The sequence below is a fragment of the Vigna angularis genome, chromosome 5 (genome assembly GCF_016808095.1).
Source record: "Vigna angularis cultivar LongXiaoDou No.4 chromosome 5, ASM1680809v1, whole genome shotgun sequence".
In the NCBI taxonomy this organism is placed as follows: domain Eukaryota; kingdom Viridiplantae; phylum Streptophyta; class Magnoliopsida; order Fabales; family Fabaceae; genus Vigna; species Vigna angularis.
The window spans coordinates 20293659-20317134 of NC_068974.1; the positions used below are offsets into that span (position 1 = coordinate 20293659).

The following is a 23476-nucleotide window of genomic DNA, read 5'->3' on the forward strand; positions in this document are numbered from 1 at the left end:
TGATTGTGATTTACTCATGTAGTTATTTATTAAGAACTATAACACTTCTATAAATAAGAATATTCTATAATCATTCAGCATCTCTTATTATACACATATATGAATACTATAGGATATATTCATGGTAGGACTGTTTTATTCTTCTAACATGTTAGGATAAACATAAATTTTACGAGTTTATTAGTAATTTTGTTTGAGTTTTATTTTATTAGTTTGAGTCTAACAATTTTTAGTTTGATTTTGATAGAGAAAAAATAGAGACGAGTAGTTTTGATTTTCCATTTATTTAGGTGTAGTATTATTTTTATTTTGTTGATATATAGAGAAAAAGTAAGTAGTTGTATTTATTTTGAGTAGTAACTTGATATTTTCTTTTTAGTTTTTATTATTTGTATTTGGCCCAAGCCTCTATTTGCACCTATTTAAAAGTTGTCAAGGTTAAAAGAAAAACACCATAGTGAACTAAAGAGTCCTATTATAGTGTATGTCACGTTTGTTTTCTATAAAGTGGTATCAGAGCATTATGCTCTGAGTACTAAGAGAGAACAAAAAAGAGGAGAGTCAAACACTCATCGTGAGAGAAACAATGAGTGCTTGAGTGTTTTGTGAGAGAGATGACAAAGGTAGTCAACGGAATGATGTTGTTAGAAAAGATCAACAACAATTGGTGTCTGCAGATGATGGTTCTTCTTGGATCCAGGGATGTATGGGACATAGTGGAGGATGGGTACAATGAATCTGCGGAGGATGAACATCAAATAGTGATCCAGATTGCTGCATTGAAATAGACACGGGTGAAAGACAAATCGACTTTGTACTTTATGTAGAATGTAGTGGATGAATCGGGGTTCAAGAAAATAACTAATGCAAAGTCAGCAAAAGAAGCCTGGGAAATTCTGGAGGCGACATAGAAAGGAAATATTTGCATGAGGTAGGTCCGAGTACAAGCTATAAGAAGAAAGTTTGAACATATGGAGTTGGATGAAAATAAGGGAGTTTTCGGGTTTATAGCTCGAGAGTAGAACATGGCCAACCAAGTCGGAATGAATGGAGAAGAGATACCTCATAACCGGGTTGTAGAAAAAATCTTAGAGAAATCTCACAGATGAATTTTAAAGTATAGTGGTCACTATTGAAGAGACAAATGATCTGTCAACTCTGATTATGGAGGAGTTAGCTGGGTCATTAAAGGCCCACAAACTAAGGAATAAAAAGAAAAAGAAGGAACCTGACAATCAAACACTACAAGCATAGTTTGACTCTAATAGAACTTGAAATACTCAAAGCCGAGGTCTTGAAGGAAAAGGACGAGGAGACCGAGGATGAGGTAGACGTGGCTGAGCTAATTTTGAGGATGATAATGAAGAGAAATCTGATTAGTAGAATTGACGTGGTTGAGAGTAAGGAAAAGACTGAGGAGATCGGTTATGAGTGAAGTATTTTAAGTGTGGCAAGCACGACCACTATACAAACGAGTACAGATCGAGGAAGTGCTACTACAACTGTGGTAAGGCTTACCATGTAAGACCCATAAAATATATATATATATATATATTTCTAATAGTAATTTTTAGCATTTTATTAGTAATAATAATTTTAATGGATAGAAAAATGTAAATTTTTGGATATAAAATTATAGTAATTCTAGAGGGAGAGCTTCAAAATTTTGATAACTTATTTAGGATTTTTTTTAGAAAAGTGAATAGTGAATAGTAAATAGTAAATAGTAAATAGTAAATAGTGAATAGTGAATAGTGAATGGTTAAAAAAAAAATATTAAAATAAATTGTGGAAGAGAACACTCCACGTAGAATTAATCATTCAGAGATAAGAATGGTGAATAAAAAAATAATTTTTGAATAGTAAAAATGAATAGTAAAATTTTTGGCTATAAATAGCCAAGGGGGGAGGCTGAAGATTTACACCAAAATTCTAGAGAAATTGAGATAAGAGAGTTGGAGGAAATTCTAGTTGAAGAGGGGAAATTCTGGAAGTTTCCGGAGAACGGTTTGAGAAGAGGAAACTAAGTCTGGAATAGAGGTAAGGGGAGCTAACTTTGAGTAATTCCTTTTATATTATCTTGAGTCTTGAATATGCTATATTTTGCTTTTGTTTGATCTTAAATCTTGAATATGGAATATTTTGTTTATGTATGATCTTGAATTTAAATGAGAGTATGTTTTTGTGTTGATATCCGAGTGTGATAGTTGTAAATTGTGATGTTGAATATGTTATGCCATTTGTATGTTATTAGTTGTTTATTTTTGTAATTTGGAAGGATTAGAAATTGTCTAACCGGCTCTGCCAGATTCAATTTCTTGTTTCCCCAAACATTTTATTGTTTTCCTTATTTATTTTCATTGTAGTTTGGAAGGATTAGAAATTGTCTAACCGGCTTTGCCAGATTCAATTTCTTGATTCCCCAAATTTTTTTATTTCTTTCCTTACATATTTTATTACATTTTGGAAGGATTAGAAGTTGTCTAACCGGCTCTGCCAGATTCAACTTCTTGTTTTCCCAAACTATTTATTGCTTTACTTATTTTATTGCAATTTTTGGAAGGATTAGAAGTTGTCTAACCGGCTCTGCCAGATTCAACTTCTTACTTCCCCAGACATGCATTGTTCTTGTTATTTAATTATATCGTATTGTTGGATGGATTAGAAGTTGTCTAACCGGCTCTGCCAGATTCAACTTCTTATTTCCCCAAACATGTATTGTTCTTGTTATTTAATTATATAGTATTGTTGGATGGATTAGAAGTTGTCTAACCGGCTCTGCCAGATTCAACTTCTTGTTTCCCCATAAAATTTTATATTAAGATTATTTTTATGATTATCAAATATTGTATTCTTCTATGACCATTTATAGTAATATTTTATTATTGTTAATTATTTATAATTATCTTGTATGAATTCTATTATGGATGTTTATTGTGATGAATTTATTGAATGAGTTTGTTGGCTGAAATAGATCTTGTTGGAAGGTTTGGAGAAAGGGTTCTGTAATAACTTGTATATGGGTATTAAATATACAGATATTGTTTGAGGTTGTTGTGATAGGAAGTAAAATATTAAAATTAGGTATTTTAGATTTAGAGCATAAGAGAACAAGGTAGATAAATTAAATAAATAAATTGTAAATTATTAAGGGCCTCCCTTTGTTGGTAGGATAGAGGAACCTTAAAAACCTGAGTTGGCACATCCCTGATCATAGAGCAGCCCTGGCCTGGTCCAGTCAGTTGTGACTAGTCATATGTGCTGGCGTCGAAGGTGAGTTTGATGCGTTCAGACATCTGGGTCCTCTCCGGTGACCAATTGGGGTAAAGAAAGATCTCTAATAGGATGAAAATAAAATAAAATAAGTCAATTGTAGATGCATAACGTTATCATGGTAGAAACTTCATCTATATTTTATTTGTTATTACATTGAGCTCAGACTTTATTATGTAGTTCCTAAGATATGTTGATATATTTTTATTGAACCATAATCTTTGTTTGGTGAAAATATGTTGAGTTATACTCGTTATGGGCAAAATGAGTTTATAATATGAAGCATGATATTTGGCAATATGTTTAATTTATTGATATCAAAACGGGTTATTATGAATTCATGATTAAAGAATGAACATGATTGAGTTAGGTGGATAAGAGGGTATGAATTGTTGGTTTTATGAAATGTTGGGGTGGATATGAGAAGTTCATTACTTATGAAATGATGTTACTACCGGGAGTAGTATGATCGAGTTATACCATGAGAGTTTGGTATGAACAAAGTAACATTGAGGTTTATAGAAGCAGGCAGAGAGGGGTCTGACCATAAGGCTTCAGAAAGTAAGACATAGTATATAGTGAGGCTTATAGAAGCAGGCAGAGAGGGGTCTGACCATAAGGCTTCAGAAAGTAAGACATAGTATATAAGTGAGGCTTAAGGAAGCAGGCAGAGAGCGATCTGACCATAAGGCTGCATGAGTAAGCATGGTACACTTGTAAGATTTATGGGAATGAGGAAGATGATCTTGATAATGATGAATTAATGACATCGGAATAATGATGTTTTATCAATTGCAAAAATACATGATTATAATATTTTTATTACAAGTTTAATGATTTTATGATATGGTTGGCTTACCCTTATTTGTTTGTACTATGATCATATAACTCATGTTATATGTGATTAGATAATGTTGCAGATGCGGTTGAAAAAGCTTAGAGATGAGAGAGATGCGGGGAAAAACTTTCAGGAATTTTTGTAAAAAGAATAAATTTGTATTGGGAAGATTATGTTGTGTAAAACTTATAAGTTGAAATTTCAATGGTGAAGACTATATTGTTTAAAGTTTGTATGTTTGGTATTGTACTTTGGAGTAATTGAAATAAAGTTTGATTGTTTATATGAGATATTAAATTAATTTAGTCTCTACTATCAGTAATACCCTTTAAAATATTTGGGTGTTACATACCACATTGCAAAGTATTGTTAGGTTGAGACAAAGGAGGAGACAAATCTCCTAAGTAAAGATGTAGAGGAAGAGTGCATAATCTTATTGATGGCAAAGAGCTCGAATGTAGAGAGTGTGGACATAAAGAGCTTGGTCCCAACAATGGATGAAGTGATCACGGTAAATGGTGCAGCAAATGTGGAGAAGGCAAACCTGGAGAAGAAACTTAGACAAAAAGACAAAGAGATTTAGGGGATAGGAAGACTTTTGGGTGAAGCTAATTAAATTATGAATAAACAAAGGACTAAGCTTAAGGAGTTGAAGAAGGCGACTCTTGACAAAGAGGAGGAAACATCTAGTATTCTTAAACCATATGAAAACGAGAAAGAGGGAGATGAAGATGTTAAGAAAAACAAGGGTATGAGAAGCTCAGATACTGAGATAAAAAAAATCTAATAAGTAAAATTTCAGACAAGATGAAGAAGTCGGCTAATGTTGCTAAGAGGTCGGCCAAGATTGCTGAAAATTCGCCTAAGATCAGAAACGAGTTTATCAAAGTTACTAAGAAGATGGGTAGAACAAAGAACAAGTCGTCCAAAGCATTAGAGAGTTCAATTAAGGTGAAAGACAACACGACCAACATGAAGAAAATGTAGAATCCAAATATGGTTGAAAGAAACAAGTTTGATGAGGATGATGCACATAGAAAGTCAAATAAAAGATGAAAAATTTAAGTTTATGGGAGAGTTTGTAACGATAAACTTAAATTTTCGGAGTTTATTAGTTATTTTGTTTAAGTCTTATTTTATTAGTTTGGATCTAGTAATATTTAGTTTGATTTTAATAGAGAAAAAAATAGGGATAAGTAGTTTTGATTTTTCATTTATTTAAATGCAATATTATTTTATTGGTTAAACCCCTTTAGTTGTCCCTATTTTTGTGGATTTTTTCTAATTCGATCCCCCGTTTTATTAAAATTCTCAATCGAGTCCTAAAAAGTGCTAATTTGAATCAATTGGACCACTGCCGTTAAATTGGCTTAACGAGATTAAGTTTTTGATGAAGTGGGAGGTTGACGTGACAAGTTTTTTAAACATGGCATTCATATAGTTGTACGTGGAATTTACAAACATTTTAACATTTTGATTAATTTTTTTTTAAAAAAAGTCATCTTCCATTATAGTCAAGCACCATCCAAAACCATCATCAGAGAACCCAATCGTGCCTCAGAACCACCATCATCTTCCTCGTGCACCATCAACCTGCAATCAAGTAACCATAAAATCAAAATCGTGACTCCGCCATGTTCGCTTCAATTCATCTCCTTCCATCCAGCACCGCGAGGGCAAATCGCCACCACAGCCAACGTAACCAGCGCTCAAGCTCTTCGCGCCGCAACCGAACTCATCATCATCTATTTTCTTCTCCATTAAACCATTTGAAACCTGTAAAGAGAAAAAGAATCACAAATCTGAAAACCCCCAAATTAGCCACAAACCCTAAATCGCGCTGGACACAAAACGCGAGACTTTCGAATCTCCATGGTGACCAAAGGAAAGATGAAGGAAGAAATCGACCAGAAGTACTTTCAACAGGTTATCAGTGTCATCGACTTCTATAAATCATGATGATAGTCGTACCTATCAACAGACAGTCTTGGGAAAGAACTAATACTATATCCATCAGGGTTTTCCCTCAATATCTTACTCAAGTTACTAACAATCTTCTAATATATCCTTTATAGGCATCCCCTTATATTTCGTCTTAGTATCAGTTGCAGAAACTTCGGGATTTAGGAATACTCTTATGTTAAGATGATTTTTGCAACTTGGATTGTGACGATCTACTCAGAAAGAGGGATCTCAAACCATTTGCACCCTGAGATTGACCCGTCAATGAGTTTCCTTGAACTGGTTTAATTACTCTGAAAGGAAATATTTGGGACGGGATTTCCTCCAACCACTTTTGCTCTGATATTAACAGCTCCACCAATTGAAGAATATCTTCTTCAGCGAGAGATCTTAAAACTGGGGGTCCATCCTTTAGCAATTTATACGCCATATCCTCCCTAATACAAACAAATGAGTATGTTAGTAACTCTTTAAAGTGGTACCTACATAATGATATCATATAATAAAATATCAAAATGGTCACAAAACTTACAGAAGCAGTTCACGGTGAGAATGCAGGGAGCTACAGAAGGGAGAAAGGGGAAGCTGGGGATGACAGTTGAGGTGTTCGAGGTGCGCGGCGGTGGTGAATTTTTCGAAACCCAATTTTTAAAATGTTTTTTTATCAAATACCACGTATAATGATCTCTCAATGCTATGTTTAAAAAATTGTCCACGTCAATATCACATGTCATAAAAAATTTAACCTCGTTAAACCAATTTAACAGCGAAGACCCAATTGATTAAAATTAGCATTTTTTAGAACTCAATTGGAAATTCTAATAAAACAAAGATCAAACTAATAAAAACCCACTAGAAACAATTAAAGGTATTTAACCTATTTTATTTTGTTATATAAAATAGAGATAAATTATACTTGTTTTTATATTTTGTTTTTAAATTTTATTATTTGTATTTAATCTAACATTCTATTTATATTTATTTCAAAGTGTACCAGCGAGGACCGGGCGCCGTACGGAAGGACGCCCACGTCATCAGAACAAGTAGATGACCGTCCGCCCGTTTCGATGCCCACGTCATCAGAACAAGTAAAGGACCGTCCGCCCAATTCGATGCCCACGTCATCAGAACAAGTAAAGGACCGTCCGCCCATTTCGATGCCCACGTCATCTGAATGACAGAGGACCGTCCGCCCGCTTCAGCACCACTGACATCAGACCAGTAAATGAACCGTCTGCCCTCCCCGATATTGGAGACCTAGAAAATTACCTCTATTGGATAAATGTGGAGGATCGAACAGGATAAGGCGGACACCCATGTCACATGGGCGGGCACCCATTTCTCAAGGCCGGCCACACCACCAATCATCTTAGCTTAAGACAAATCAACATGGTTTAAGGTAAGTAGAGATTAGAAGCTATTGGGCTGTTTTGGGTCGTGATTAATTTTCACTAATCCCAAGCCCATAACGAAAACTATAAATACAAGTCCACGGTGAGTGGTGAGTAGGTAACATTCATTGCACATTTATTACTGTCTGAGAAAAACGCCTTAGCTCTCAACTGACTTTGACATCAGAGAATCTTTTGCAGGTCTCCCACCGATAAACTGAGAAGTGAACACAGAAGATCCGACGTACAAAAGACGAGAAGCGACTGACGTGAAAACGTGGGACCCGCACGGCCCTCACATCCGAAACAAAAAGTTTTCAAAGTTTAATAAAAATCATCGCAATGAATCCAAGAGTCTTGTTATAGTATGTGTCACGTTTGTAGACGGGTCACGTCAACTGGTGTGATGTCTTTGCTATTGCATCACCGCCTTTAACATTTCTTCGTTTTTCTAGAATTTGGTTCTCTCAATGGTAGTTGCTTTCTTCATCTTCTTGGCGCACTTTTCAAATGATTCTGTATCACTTTTCTTTGCAAAAAAATAATCTAAAAGTCTTGGCTCACTATTCAAATGATTCTGTATCACTTTTCTTCGGAAACTAATCTTAAAGTCTTGGCTCACTTTTCAATTGATTCTGGTTTCACTTTTCTTCTGAAACAAATCTAAAAGTTTGTGCATGCCCATAGGAAATAGGAGTCTAATTTTTTTGAATAAGAAAACTTCACACATTCTTAGTCTCCTTTTTGTTCTTATAACCCAAACAAGTATGAGTTGGTGTTGGCTGTCTCCTGTTTGTGAAAATGCTTGGGAGAGCCATTGGAGCACAATGGCCATGGATTTGCAAAGAAAAACAGGATATGGCACTCTTTATTAAGAGCCTTTTATTCGAGTTAACTTGCCCTGTTGGTATTGTAAATATTTTCTTCTTAATACGTTATCATGGCATAACCTGTGAGTTTGAGGCTATTTTGTTCTGATCACAATTTTTTCCTTCTCTCTTTCTAGGAACAAATATTGAGCTATGTTCATTACTGAGATATTTTTGGTTTCCACTTCCTACTTGAACATATATGGATATTTGTTTTTTAATTTTCCTCCAAGATTGCTATTTATCAAGTGTACATGAGCTTGCACATTAAAAGAGTACATTATTGATAATGGAACTGTGACATAGGGTGTAGGTGTGCATGCTGGCCAGCAAAACTGTGCAGGTTATGATTGGTGTAGGTGCGGTGGTGGAAAATAGTTACAGACCTTTGACTAGGGTGTCATGGTGGCGTGTTGGAGCTGACGACTTGTGAGTTGACACGCGATGTCCCATGAGGACAATAAATGAAGTCAAATACAAAAGTGTTCATTATCTCGGCATAGTAACAGAGGTTGTTACATCATTAATGGAAAGGTTCTTGGAACTGTTTGATGTAGAGAATTCCGCTAAGGTCATTCTTCCAATCGAAAAGGGTGGATGCTTGGGTTTTGGAAGGACCATTCCCTCACTTGCCAACATCACAACAACATCAGACATGGTTGATCTATCTTTCGCATCTTCTTGAACACATAACAGACCAATCTGTATGCATCTCTCAACTTCACTTCCTACGAAGGATTTTTCCAGCGTTGGATCCATCATTTCCAAACATTTTCCTTCACACCATATTCTCCAAGCCTACAAGTATTTGTAGTTTGTTAATACTGTCAAGCATTAACCATAATTGTTGAATAGTTTCTTGGCCATATATAACTGAGGAGACTTACATACAACAGAAGGGTTGGACCATGCTCTGAGAGATAGAATCCCCTATTTTTCCTCCCACAAATGATTTCTAGGACGATAACTCCGAAACTGAAAATGTCAGATTTCACTGAAAACAATCCTTCCATAGCATACTCCGGAGCCATGTATCCACTAATGCAAACCAATAGAGCTTTATTATTTGTCATGTTAAGGTGCATGAAAGCAAAGAATTTCTTTTTTCTAAATGAAATGATTAATAATTCCTCCATAAACCTTATGGTTTAAGAAATGTTTAGTATGAGTAAACTCACTATGTGCCTATCACTCGTTTCGTATTTGCCTGGTTCTGTCCTTTTTCAAATGCTCTTGCCAATCCAAAATCTGATATTTTGGGATTCAATTCAGGGTCTAATAGAACATTGCTAGCTTTGAGATCTCTGTGAATTACTTTCAGTCGAGAGTCCTCATGAAGGTATAAAACACCTCTTGCTATTCCATTGATAATTCTTAATCTTAATTTCCAATCAAAATGTTTTTTTCTCTCATCATCTGACAACACAAGAACAGAGAAGAAATTGAGCATCAAGACAGTATTTGAAGCAAAATCTATCAAATAGCAAATGAGTTTGGCCTTAACCTTGGAAAAGAATTACTGAGAATTATGTAGTGTTTATCCTTAAAGATGATCTACAACAGGATTATTCATTGCATGTTATAACTTGAATTTAGTTTCAGGCTATGAAAGAACAGAAGGCTTCTATAGGTATTATTATCCTGTATTGCTGTTCTTATTCATTAAATAAAGAGTACCCCGTTTACATCAAGTACTTTAAAGCCCATAATTGAACAACTTCACTTGTTTATCCAGAGTAATTTTTTAGAGAATATGTAAAGAAACAAGCAAACAACTGCAGAAAAAGCATTTGACTTTTCATTGAAGGGTCGAAGCTGTGTAAGAACATACCAAACAGATGAAAGTCTAGGCTTTTATTAGGCAAATATTCATAAACTAGTATCTTTTCATTTTCCTCCAAGCAACATGCAAGAAGTCTCACAAGGTTGCGATGTTGCAGTTTAGCTATAAGCATTACTTCATTATCGAACTCCTCTGAGCCTTGACCAGAAAATTGTGACAGCCTTTTAACTGCAATTTGTCTTCCATCAGGCAGAATTCCCTGACAAACATAGCGATCAATCAATAAAAGCATATTGAAAGATGATAAAAATAATAATCTATATCCAGAATTCGAAATCATTAAAACCTTGTACACTGGGCCAAATCCACCTTCCCCCAGTTTTGATACTTCAGAGAAGTTACCAGTACTTTGTAGAATTGTGATTAATGGGATAGTAGGAAGGTCTGGATTCAGTGTGTCCTCAGTTTGAATATTGTGATATGATGATAGACGAATGGCACGAGCTATCAGACCATCTACAAAGTCAAGTTTGCGAGTTATTATGTGAACTAAATAACCAGATTTGCTATGGGATGGCAAGTAAGCCATAAAAAAAAGTCATGTATTGTTCAGGGAAATTACCTTTTCTAGTTCTACACCACCACCCATATACACTCAGACATAGTAAAGTTATTGACCCTGTCACACTGAAGCTAATAATCAAGATTTTTGACCTGTTATTACCCCCTTGCTTAGCTGTAACAGTATAAAAGAAGAATAATTAATTTTCCAGAGAAATCAACTTCAATAAATAAACAAACAAGTATTACCTTTGTCACAGAAAGTCACTACTATTCCAAATTACAATACAACAAATGAAAAAAGTGTTACTGTAAGATCAATGAATCACCTAATTTCGGATTAGGCTCAGCAACTGAAGATGTTTGGTAGAACATATGATCATCATACTTTATCGCACAACTTCCAGTCCAAACCACCCATCCTAATTTCTGTTCACGACATTTGGCCACTTGGGCTAATATTGTCTCCAAACACTGTCTGCACCCTTCGTTTGTGAGATCTCTAGAACATTGCACCAAGCCATATCTTTTCTCTGTGGAACTCAAATTGAAGACATCCATATAAAACAACTGGTTAGTTTCCTTTGTTGCTTTTCTGATCAAACCTCTCACAAAATCATCACCTTTCTGAATATCTTCCATGTTGGATATATTTTTCTCTCCAAGAACATGCCATGATATGTTTGTTAAAACAGTCCCATAAAAGCTCTCATTGGAGTACCTTATAACACAAAAATCATACCAAACCATAGCAGAGACCCTGTTGGGGCAGTGCTGAGGGGCTTCCTTGGCAGCAATGGAGACACAGAATTGACAAAAGTATCCAACCACATCACCACGGCAATCATAGAGGCCATACACAGGACTGGTTTTACCTATACTTTTGTAGTTATAACCTTTGCTTGTGGCTGCGTCTGACGATGCCCATCTGAGCATGCCATCAAGATTTGTTTGGTATACACTGCTGAGGGGTTCTTGGGTTGTGTTTTGGCAATTACTTGCCAGAAAACTCGGTGTTTGTGCCTTCGTAACATGTGGTCTGAAACTCAGCAGTAAGAAGAAACCATAGCATATTGATCTCAGTTGTAGATTTTTTCCCACCATAACTCTGCAGTTGCCTTAATTATTTGATCAGATAATGCTTATACCAAAAATCAAAAACATTATGCCAAGTAATGCATTTGATTATACTTGTATATTCCGATCAAAAGGTATACTATTTCCACCTTGTGTCAACATATCTCTGCAAGTCCTATCTTCAATTATGTCGAAATTTTCTCTCAAGGAACACTGTTTTAATTTTTTTTTCAAACCGTTTACTATTTTTAATATGGTTTTCCAAGTCAAAATTTGAATTTTAAACCTCACGTGGTAAGAATATGTCAACAAAAAAAAATCAAAGGCAACCGAATTCTGAACTATTTTTAATTTTGAAAATTTTGAAAAAACCGAAAATTATAAAAAGTTTAAAAAACTAAAATTATAATAGTAAAAATAAATAATGTTTTAAGCATTACTAATATTTGAAATTTATTTTTTAATAATTTAAATTAATTTCTAAATTTAGTAAATATAATTTTGTTAAAAATTATTAAATAATTTAGAATTAAAAATTAAAATATTGATTTGAACATAGGTATTATTAATATAAATATTATAATCTCGAAAGTTTTTCTTGTGTTTAACAGATAAATATGATCTATCTACATCATACATATTTTATATTTAAGACAGATAAATAGTCTTCCATAATTTTATATAAACTCATGCATGCACATGAGAAACAATATTAAAATACACATTAATATTTTGTTACTCAGAACTTCTTGATTTATTATTGGTTTAAGTATCGGAGCACAGCTAAATGGTTAGACATCGAGGTCAACCTATTGAAGAACCTGATTGAAGGGCCTAATTACTAAAGAACTCGATCGAAGGGTCTAAAGAGCACGATTAAACAACGCATGTAGTAAAGAGATCAACCAACAACCAAATGGGATAAAATTGACCTCAAGGCCAGATTATTTGGAAAATTTGGTGGATTAGTCACTAAGTGAGGTTGTCCTTGAGGCCAATCCACTTGTCAAACGTGGCTGAATAGTCAAATGATATGAATACTCGTACTCTATGCCAATCCACACGCCTAACTAAAAACCTAATATAAAACTCAAACACCAAAGAAAACTCCTGTGACTAAAAAGACTAGGCGGCACAACCCATTAAAGGCTCATTATTATAATTATTATAGTCTCGACAGTTTATCTTGTGTTTAATAGACAAATCTTTGTCTTTTAATGGCCTGCCTCTACCAAACATATTCCACATTTAAGCCACAAAAATAGCCTAAAATCCCAAAGTGCTATATAAACTCATGCATGCATATCAGAAACACACTAAAGTACACATTAATATGTTGATACTTAGCGCTTTTTGATTCATTACTAACTTAGTGTCGAAGCAGCTTTTGCAGGTGGACCTTCTATTCTTTCTCAACTCTCTAAAACATATTAAGGAGTCTTTGCTTTTATTCATCTAACTATTTGCTTTTGTCCAATAACTTACCCTTTTTGTTAAGGGGTATAACATTTCCACTTTTTATTATGTCCAACATGTCTATATGACACGACTCAAAGAATGCTATCATTCTCTATTTATAATAGTCAAACTTTTCCCCCTTTAAACAAAGAAGGGTGGTTAACAATGTAGCCTTTGTTTCTAGAATCTTTTCCTCACGTTCTGTCAAGAATTAACCCCTAAGGTTAGCTCTTTTACTAATTGTAACATAGAAAACCTCCAGAAAGAGGGAATGGGTGGGTTTGAATAAAGTTTTAAATATTTTTTTGCAAAGTTCTCCCTTAAACACTCTTAAGAGGTTTCACTAATAACAAAGAATTACAACAAATTTAACCACTTTTAATATACAACTAACCAAACTAGTTAGAAGGACACTACAAGGAAAATTTGAATTACCTATTTATATTTACATATAGATTTTAATCCATAGGTAATGTAGGCATTACATACTGAATTTATATATGGATTTTGAAAAATAAGTTACATACGAATTTTACATATGGATTTTTACTTATCGATTTTTCGTATGTCATTTAGGCACGATATGGTAAAAACATTTGTGAAAGACAGAATTCGTATGTATGATATACAATCCGTATGTAAAAAAAATAAATCTTTCTCACTGATTTTAAATACAGATCTAGAAAATCAATTATTGAAAAAAATTAAAATTTGTTTTCCCTCCTAAAATGACTTCTTCCCCGTTCTCATTTCTCGAACTTCATCTGACCTAGAGAATAATCATTGTCCCGAACTTCTTCCACACATTTACTTCTTTTACTTTCTAATTTGGAAAGAAGAAACCATCATCACAACTCGGAAATCAATCACTCTCTTACTCTCATAGCCTTTCCTTCTTCCTTCTTCTCGAAAAAAAGAAGCCCTTACTAAACTTTCCTTTTTCCTTTGTCTTGAATAGTAGAAACCCTCACATGATGGTGATTAAGGAGAAAAGGCTTAATCGTTGATTGTCATAAATCACCTATGTCAGCTCTTTGTGCACTGCCCGAACTCGATTAGGGTTGTAGAAGATCATTCGCTTCCAAATTTTTGTGCTCCCTCAAACCCTAATTTGATCCTTATTCAATATAGTAGATGTTGTGTTTCCCATCTCTCACCCTTGCTTTTTTCTTCTTCCTTCTTCATTGCAAAAAAATCATTGTCGATTCGTTTGAAACAATTGTCGAGTTCCAGATGAGATGAAAACCCTAGCCGAGGTCCACTGCATGTTCCAGGTTCCTTCTTCATTTTTCCTATGGCCCCTAATAAATGCCTTTTATGTTTCTTTCCTATATATGGCTTTTTATCTTTTTAAAACCACTTCTAGTGCACTCATATTTTTCGATAACATGCTTGTGGGATGAGTAGTGAATCCAGCATAAAGAATTTTAATTATTATTATTGTTTTGGGTCAGTGTTGAGAATCTATGTTTTATCTAGAGTTATTTTGCTACCTGTTCTTTTGCCTCCTATTGGTATTAACAATGTTATGAAGAGACAAAGTGCAAAGGCAAAAAAACTAGCAAAGGAACTTTCAATGAACTTGACAAGTTATCAATCGCTAAGTCACGGTAAGATCAATGTTTTTTTTTTTCAAAAATATTATGCTAAATCTTCCTTTGATTCGACGTATTAGTTGTGTGTGAAAAGTTACAAACAATATTTTTCGCGAGTTAAACACCTAATGAGTTTCTTTAATACCTATTAATGATAATAATGCTAGAACTGAATAACTTGTCAGTGTAGGTAAAGAGTTCAAGGCTGTGGGGATTTTTAATTTCCTGTTAGACTAAGAAGGAACATGTTGACGCTTACATTAAAGCCATCTATGCAGAGGCATTTTACAAATCTATGATCGTAAAGTGGTAATATGTTCGTACGATTATCTTCTTCCATACCCTATCAATTAACTATACTATTTTTGACTCCATATCAAAGTTTTGAAAGATGATGCATGTAAAATCCATACCCCATCAATTAACTATATACTATAGAAGTAACCCATTATATTGTTTAACTCTAAAAATGAAAATGTATAATGAATTTGTTATTCCTATTATGTAAATGTATAAATAGCCTATGATGATGTTTCTTCCTAGTTTTTCCTCAACGAATATTGTATCTAATTTAATTGCTCAAAGTTATTGCTAGTAGGAAACAAGACTTGGGAGAGCTTAAAAGGGTTTAAGAAGAAGCTTGCCCATGTCAAAGCAATACACGAAAGTGTTAGCATAAAGATGAAGCCTAGAAGTTTTTGATTATGTCTCAAAGTCAAGTCCCAAGTGCTCTTGTTACAAGAAGACTTTCATGAAGACTTGTTTTTATGTTAAGAACACTTAAGATAATCGATTATCACAAAGAGGTTTTAAAAGTTTTCTAAAAACTTATTTTATCTTTGGAATAATCGATTATCCATAATCAATTATGACTTACAATAATTGATTATCACGTGCAATTATGAAAGTTTTCAAGCATGTTTTTTTATCGTGGCGCATACATTAAATGAACAATCGACTACTTCGTTTAAATAATCGTTTATCACATGTTAAATAGTTAACAACATACTTTTAGAGGTATTCTTGAGTGAAATCTCTATATATTGAATTGAAACTCTCATTCAATACTATAAAATTGGCTATAGATAGCGATTTTTTAAATAAGTGTTATCTATGAATATGTAGAACAATGCGTTATTTATACCTAAGACAATAAATAACACTTTTTTTAAAAAACGTTATCTATAAACATTAAATATTATTTTTTTAATTCATAAATAGACAAATAAATACGTTTAAAAAAAAACACTATCGATGAGTGTTAAAAAAGTTTTGAAATAAAATAATAAATACATTGTTTTAGAAAAGTTTTTTTAAACAATTAGAGAAAGTTTGTTAAACAAATCACTTTGGAAACTTTCAATAAACTTTTCAGTCAATTCAGGTTCCCTCTTTTCTCTCACTCATCGCTTTTCATCAGCGTGCCTGATAAGGTTTTCACGTTCCCTCCTTTTTTTTCTCTTACTCCGTCGTTTTTCATCAGCGTGGCCTGAAAACGGTTCGCGCATCTGTTCCTCTACTTTAGCGTCATTCATTCATTGTTCGCAAGCCTCGTGCACTGGTTTAGAACTCTGTTCGAGTACTAGGTTTAGATCCCCGTTCGTGCACTGGTTTTAGGAGTCCTTTTCATTCGTAATAACATCATTGCGGAGGCAAACCCTAAGGGAGAACCCAATGCTTTGTTCTTTCCTTTTCCAATTGTTAATTTTAAACATGATTCAATGCTCATTTCTAATTTTGATTCTCACATTTCCATTGTGCAGGTAACTGCGAGGTTACTTTCGAGGCCACTCGTTTCACCTGTAACTCCGACTCAAACGCCGTCGTAATCTCGCTTCCCGGAAGCGGAAAGGTCAAAGTGTCAGGTATTGCTAAAAAATATGAAACACAGACCGTTTGATTTTGTTCGATTTGATTAATGGTTTTCACTTATGCTGCTTTAAGCTGCAGTTGTTGAAAATCACGAGAACGCTTCTGAGGTTTCAAGGTGAGAAGAATATGAGGTTCATGGAGTTACTTTTAGGGTTCAAAATTTTAATTGAGGGGTATGAAGAAGGCCTATATAAGGGAGATCAATTGAGGAAGAAAGACACACAAAAAGCAAGCAATTTTTGAAACCTAAAAGTGAGGGTTTTAGTTGAGCGAGAGACGCGGAGTTGCGGAGCTAGGTAGGGGAGGTTGCGACGTGAAGAAGAGAAATTTTCCAGGTATGGGTAGCTAAGCCTATCTTTGAATGTAAACATGAGTTTTCGGTTGCATTATGAAGTGTGTATGTGGAGTTCATTGTTTGGAATGTTTGATGATTGAGTGAAATATGTATGGATTGGTCCGTGTCATAAAAGTATGGTTTATGTAAAAAGTGTATACATGATATAATTGCTTTGAGAGAAAAAATTGGGTTTCTAAAACAGTTAACCTTAAGAGTATGCTCTGTTTACAAAAGGGAGGAATGACTGAATAATTTGGATAATATATTGAGGTACATTGAATTCTATTTTATCCCGATAGATAGTACGAGTGGATCTAAAGTAACTCTTCTTTCGGGTGATGGATAACTCGAATGTCTGAAAATAAACTTATATCTCGGGTGCACCATGTTAGGTTACTATAACATGCATTGTATGACTGTCTTGGTTGATCATAATGATTCTGGAAAGAGCCGGGGGTTTTATCCAATTGATTAATCATATAATGAACCATAGAAAAGTTGTTATATTCAATCTTCAAGATAAGGTAGTCTGGATTGCGTGTATGTTAATGGGTAAGGCTAGTCAGGATAATAACATGTGATTGAGTATCCCTACATTTTTGTTAATGAACAGATGAATTATGATGTAACTGATTTGAATTTGATATGTACCAGTGATAGGTTACAAGCATCAATGAAGTCATACAATGAAAAGTCTGGATAAATAAAAAAATATGGTGCAAGGGTTACTTTTAATACATTTTAGTTATTGGAGCTGTTTCTATCATATTTACTTTGAGTGAGGTAGTGAGAAGGGGAACATATTAATTAATTGGGGGTGGGGGTAAAATAAATTTATCTTCAATGATTTGTATTTTCATGTTGGTTATGTTTATTGATATGCTCAAAACTACCTTTTGTTCCAGGACTTCCAGAAAGAAATTGTCAAAGCAGCCAAAACTTTTACAACTATAGGTTACAAGCATATTGAAACAGATGAAAATTGATTTTTGCTTCTTTTTTCCTGCAAATTCAGTATACTTTGAGGAGTAATATTTTCAGGAATTAGAAGCACCTAGAAATTTTGTTTATGGATTTATGATTTGATTAAACCCTCAAACAATACCCATGGTAGACTGGAACAAAGCTTTCTGAAGATTGCTATAAATATGGAGCAGAGAACAACAGTGAGAATATATTAGCTAAGGTTGCATCTGTATATGGTGATGCCCGGAAGCTTGTAGAAAAGGAGCATGAAGAGTTAAATCAGCTTCTATCTACTTAGGTGGACTTTTCTTTTGTTGATCACATGTATAAGTTTTAATGCAAATTCAGAACGAGAGAATCTATTAAATTATTAGTTTTATCATTTAGCCGCATTTGAATTTATAAGTATTCGAAAAGTTGTGTACAAGTGTTTCATATCCTCTCTTTGTTCCTTTTCTTCATTAAATAATTTTTTTGCTCAGTTTTGAAAAGTAAAATGGTAAAAAATAATGTGTCTTTAAATCTTGGACATTTTTAATTAGTGCTCACTGCCATGCTGTGTTTTTATCGTACAATAATCATATTGAAGTGTCTACTGGAATATAAAACAAGATGAAGTCCCAAAATGACTAAATTTTGTTTACCAATTGTCAATTTAATTTATTATTCACATTATCTTTAAATATTATAAGGTGAGAAACATGAATGCAATGGTTTCAATTCCCCGGTATTAGATCCTTTGAGGCAAATGATCAATGGTGCACCTTTGGAGGATGCGCACCATCTTGCTCAACGGTATAGTCGAATGAGAGAAGAAGCAGAGGCACAGGTAAGTCAAAGTTTACAATGAATTAGCAATGTCTTCTCTTGGTCAACCAATAACTTAATTATGATTTGAATTCTGAATCTCATTGAAGTATGGAAACAAGTTCGGGATGTTAATTTAATTAACATTGGAATTTTGTTTTTCCACTAGTTTTGATAGTGTAGAATTAAAGAAGTTAAAACATATCCGGCCATTTACATGCAAATGTAGTGGGTTTTCTTGTCCTTTCCAATTCGGAAAATTGATAGCACTTATTGCAACCTCATATTTTTATAAACTAATCTGGACAACGTGTATATCAGCTCACGGTGCTAGCAAAATTTGCATTCTTTGAACCATGGTTATCCTTATTAAAATAGATTGGTTGGATTTGGTACTATATGTATTTGGATTTTATTTTCTTGATGGTTGAACTAGTGGCTAAAGTTCATAATGTAGCTTCTAGATGTTATGAATCACTAAAATAATAATGTATTTGTGTTATTTTGTTTCATTGTGTTACTTGTTTTTTTCTTACTAATGTTATTTTGTTTCGTGTTACTTGTTTTTTTCTTACTAAGAGGAGGGGTTTCATGTGGTTGTAATGTACTCTAATTATATATTATTTTTCTTTTTTGTAGTATTTTTTTAGTTACAGATATCAACAATATCGTGATAGTTAAATCATTGAAGTTAGGAAAAATTGGTGTTTACATATAATTAGTACATACTTTTAGATTATGATGTATATTCTTATAAGTACTTATAGGATATATATGTTATGGTTGTATATATTATTTTATGAAGCAATGTCATGTCATGATACTTACTAGACGACTTAATGATTATATTTTGAAATATTATTGTACTAATAGTTTTTATTCATATTAATAAGAATTCTTTTTGAGACCTTTGTCATATTTTTCTTAATATTTTATATATTTTTGTATATAATAGAACCAATAGATAGTGTGTCTTTGTACATAATAAAATCAATATTTTATATTTTTTGAAATATTTTATTCTAAAATTAATTATTTTTAAAAGAAAAATTTAGACCTAAAAAAGTGTTATCTATTGTCAGCACCAATAGATAGCGCTTTTTTAAAAAAGCGCTATCTATTGTTAGACACTAATAGATAACGCTTTTTAAAAAAAACGCTATCTATTGTCAGACACCAATAGATAATACTGTTTTTAAGAGCACTATCTATTAGATAGCGCTTAAATAGATAACGCTTAAAAAGCGCTATCTATGATAAAAAAAGCGTTATCTATACATTTTTTTGTAGTAGTGATTCTAAAATACAAGACATACAAAAATCTTATTTGTTCAGCTGTGTGCTGTGATAAGTGTGTTCTAGGGTTTGTGTAACTCTTGTATTGTGGCTTTGAGAAATTGGTGTTGGCATAGAGCGAGAACTCTCAAGGGAGTTGTGGTTGAGTTTGTTGTTGTTGCTGAGTAAAGTCTTGTCATTCTTTTTGAAGATTCCAAAGAGGTGTTCATCCTTCGTGAAACATTCGAAGGAGGTGTTCATCCCTTGTGGGTTTCAGGGGAAGTGAGTTTCATTTCTTGGGGTAACAAGAGAAGTGTTTTAAAGCTTAATCTTGTTTATTTCTTTGTGATTATAACAATTTGTTGGTTATGTGATAGTGGATTGTTAATTCTCATTTGAGATTAACAACTGGACGTAGGATCCTTGTGATTTGAACCAGTATAAAATTACTTGTGCAATTTTCTCTCTTCCTTATTCTCTTATTTGTTTTAATTTATCATTAAGGAATTTGAATTATAAGAGATTATTAAAGGCACAATTGGTGATAAGAAACCAATTCACCTCCTCTTAATTTGTTGTTCATGCCAACCATTCTGTTGCATCGCTCTAACAAAATGGTCTAAAACAACGGCTAAACTAGAAGGAACAAGACCTACGAACAAGACTAGCTTCCTTGGACTTGTTGGTAAAAAGGTCGATAACATAGATTATTACAATGATAAGATTAATGAACTTGTTACCAAATTCAAATTTGAGTAAAAGGTCACCCTTAGAGAGAAGTAACAAGATGTTTGTCTGGTGTTTCTCTCAAGTAGGGTGGTTGTAGTCTGCAGCTTAGAGTTTGCATGCGCAAATGGTTGACACTGGGTCAATCTTTGATGCTCCCGAACCCAATCAATTGATCTGTTATAATACTGACTTATTGCTCTACTGCAATACTGGTTTTTGGGTTACAACCTAACCGAAATTGAAGATAGTATAAGTAATGGATATTGGGATTAAATGTCATGCCAATATACTGCAAATTTAATAGGGTGGTTTTGTTGGAATTTAAGAGTATCAAAGACAATTTTCAAATTCATGAAGAGTTATAATTATTCATGAAGAGTTACAACCATTCATGAAAAAATACAATAAAGAAATGTAATTAATTAGAATCAGGTATCTCTTGGATTTGAAAGATGCTTTATCAACATCTATATAAAGGGATTATGTGCTCTATTGAATAAGAGACTTTTTCTCTTCATTATGTCATTCACTTAAAACAAATCAACTCGTGAGAATTTTATTCTTGTTTGACGTTAATACTAAGAGTGAGTATTATCGTTGTATTTTTTCTTTGTATGTTAAAAGCGGATTTCGTGATCTCTTTCACTCTTATAAGGGAGAAATATTGCTTTTAGGAAAGTGTGTATTCACACCTAGAAGATTATATCAAGTATACATTGTTGTTCATCTTGTTTCCTTAAGATCTTGGAAAATTGTTCCAACAGTCTAAAAACAATATCTTCTCTAAGATGACAACAATTCGTAAGATGTCTACAAACTTTCACAAATTAGACAAGTTTGAAGGCGTTGGTTTTCGACGATGGCAAAAGAATATGCATTTCCTTCTCTTGGCTTTAAACGTGGCATATGTTCTAAGTTTTTCCCAACCCAAAGAAAACGAAACCGAGACATTAGAGGAACAACGAAAAAGGAACAAATGGGAGAATGATGATTATGTTTGTCGTGGTCACATTTTGAATGGTATGTCTAATCCTTTATTTGACAAATATCAATATGTGGATTCTGTAAAAGAACTTTGGGATCAAATTGAAAGTAAATACATTTCTGAAGATGCATCAAGCAAGAAATTCCTGGATATGGGAGAAGCAGATGTTATACTAGGTATGAAGATTAAGAGGGAAAATGAGAAATTAATTTTGTCTCAATCTCATTACATTGAGAAAGTACTCAAGAAATTCAACAATTATGAATGCTCTTTTGTTTCAACCCCTATGGACCCTAGTTTAAAGATATTACCTAATGGTTGTAAAGTAGTTTAACAATTGGAATATGCAAGGGTAATACGATGTTTAATGTATGCAATGACAAGTACAAGGCCAAATATTGCTTTTGCGGTAAGCAAATTGAGTAGATATACTAGTAACCCTAGTCTATCACATTGGCAAGCAGTACATTGAGTACTTAAGTATTTAAAGAAAACTATTAATTATGGATTAACATATAGTGTTATCCTTCAATTTTGGAAGGATATTCTGATGCAAGTTGGATTACAAATGCAGAAGATCACTCTTCAAATAGTGGTTGGATTTTCTTCCTTGGGGGAGGTGCAATTTCTTGTTCGTCGAAGAAACAAACTTGCATTACAGATTTTACTATGGCTTTAGAGTTTATAGCTCTAGCCTCGGCAGGAAAGGAAGCCGAATGGTTGAGGAATCTCATGTTCGAAGTACCATTGTTACCAAAACCAATATCACCAATAGCAATACATTGTGACAATGCTGCAACATTGGCAAAGGCTTATGGTCAAGTATACAATGGCAAATCAATACATATTGGTGTGAGACATAGTTATGTCCAAGGACTCATCAAAGATGGAATTATTATAGTAGATTTCGTGCGGACAAAGTTTAATTTGGCTGATGGATTTACTAAGACATTGGCTAAAGATTTCGTTTCCAAAATGAAAATTGGAATGGAAATGGAGCCCACGATTAATCAAAAGTAAGGGAATATTAACTTAACACTTAATATGACATTGAATCTTAAGTTCAATAAGATTAAATCTCTTATTTGATGATTGAAAGCACAAATAATTATTTCAAGAGTGCTTTAGATCTGTGATGCTTAGGAGGTTGACTAATTCTTAATTGATTTCTTGAATTTATGTTTTTCCACAGAAACATGTTTACCTATGAAATCAAGGGGGCATGGCTTTGTTGCACTTATGAATAAATATGGACGCATGGCCCTATTGTGTCAAATATAACAAGAATATGTAATTTATCTTATATGTAGAATATCTTCAAGACTTCATTATGTATTATGTTGGTTTAATTGTTTCGACACCAATAAATACGAATTCCTGAAATGTGTATTCTACTAAGTGAAAGTTCAAGTCTATGTACACTTTCATTTATGTGTAAGATTGCAATTATTAATTGACGTTTGTGTTAAGTAATTATACAATACTCTCAAATTGTGGAGGATTGTTGGAATTTAAGAGTATTAGAGATAATTTTGAGATTCATGAAGAGTTACAATTATTCATTAAGAGTTACAACCATTCATGAAAAGTTACAATAAAAAAATGTAACTAATCAGAATCTGGTGTCTCTTGGATTTGAAAGATGCCTAATCAACATTTATATAAAGGGATTATGTACTCTATTGAATAAGAGACTTT

General features: G+C 33.4%; 1 protein-coding gene and 2 long non-coding RNA genes across 3 annotated transcripts; 2 read left to right on the top strand and 1 right to left on the bottom strand.

Moving 5' to 3' along the window:
- Positions 1-8216: 8216 nt before the first annotated feature.
- On the bottom strand, positions 8217-11903 carry LOC108339964 (cysteine-rich receptor-like protein kinase 10). Its single transcript, XM_052877414.1, has 7 exons — positions 11007-11903; positions 10739-10852; positions 10463-10632; positions 10165-10375; positions 9512-9749; positions 9221-9371; positions 8217-9131 (listed from the first exon to the last, which is right to left on the bottom strand). The coding sequence occupies exons 1-7, from the start codon at positions 11779-11781 to the stop codon at positions 8823-8825; spliced, it is 1968 nt and encodes a 655-aa protein (XP_052733374.1). The 5' UTR covers positions 11782-11903; the 3' UTR covers positions 8217-8822.
- Positions 8650-9221, top strand: LOC128196474 (uncharacterized). Its single transcript, XR_008248781.1, has 2 exons — positions 8650-8762; positions 8891-9221. It is a non-coding gene; the product is annotated as an uncharacterized LOC128196474 (long non-coding RNA).
- A 4294-nt stretch (positions 11904-16197) lies between the features above and the next one.
- LOC108339665 (uncharacterized) lies at positions 16198-18419 on the top strand. The gene is made up of 3 exons (XR_001833108.2): positions 16198-16672; positions 16758-17014; positions 17922-18419. It is a non-coding gene; the product is annotated as an uncharacterized LOC108339665 (long non-coding RNA).
- The last annotated feature ends 5057 nt before the right edge of the window (positions 18420-23476 follow it).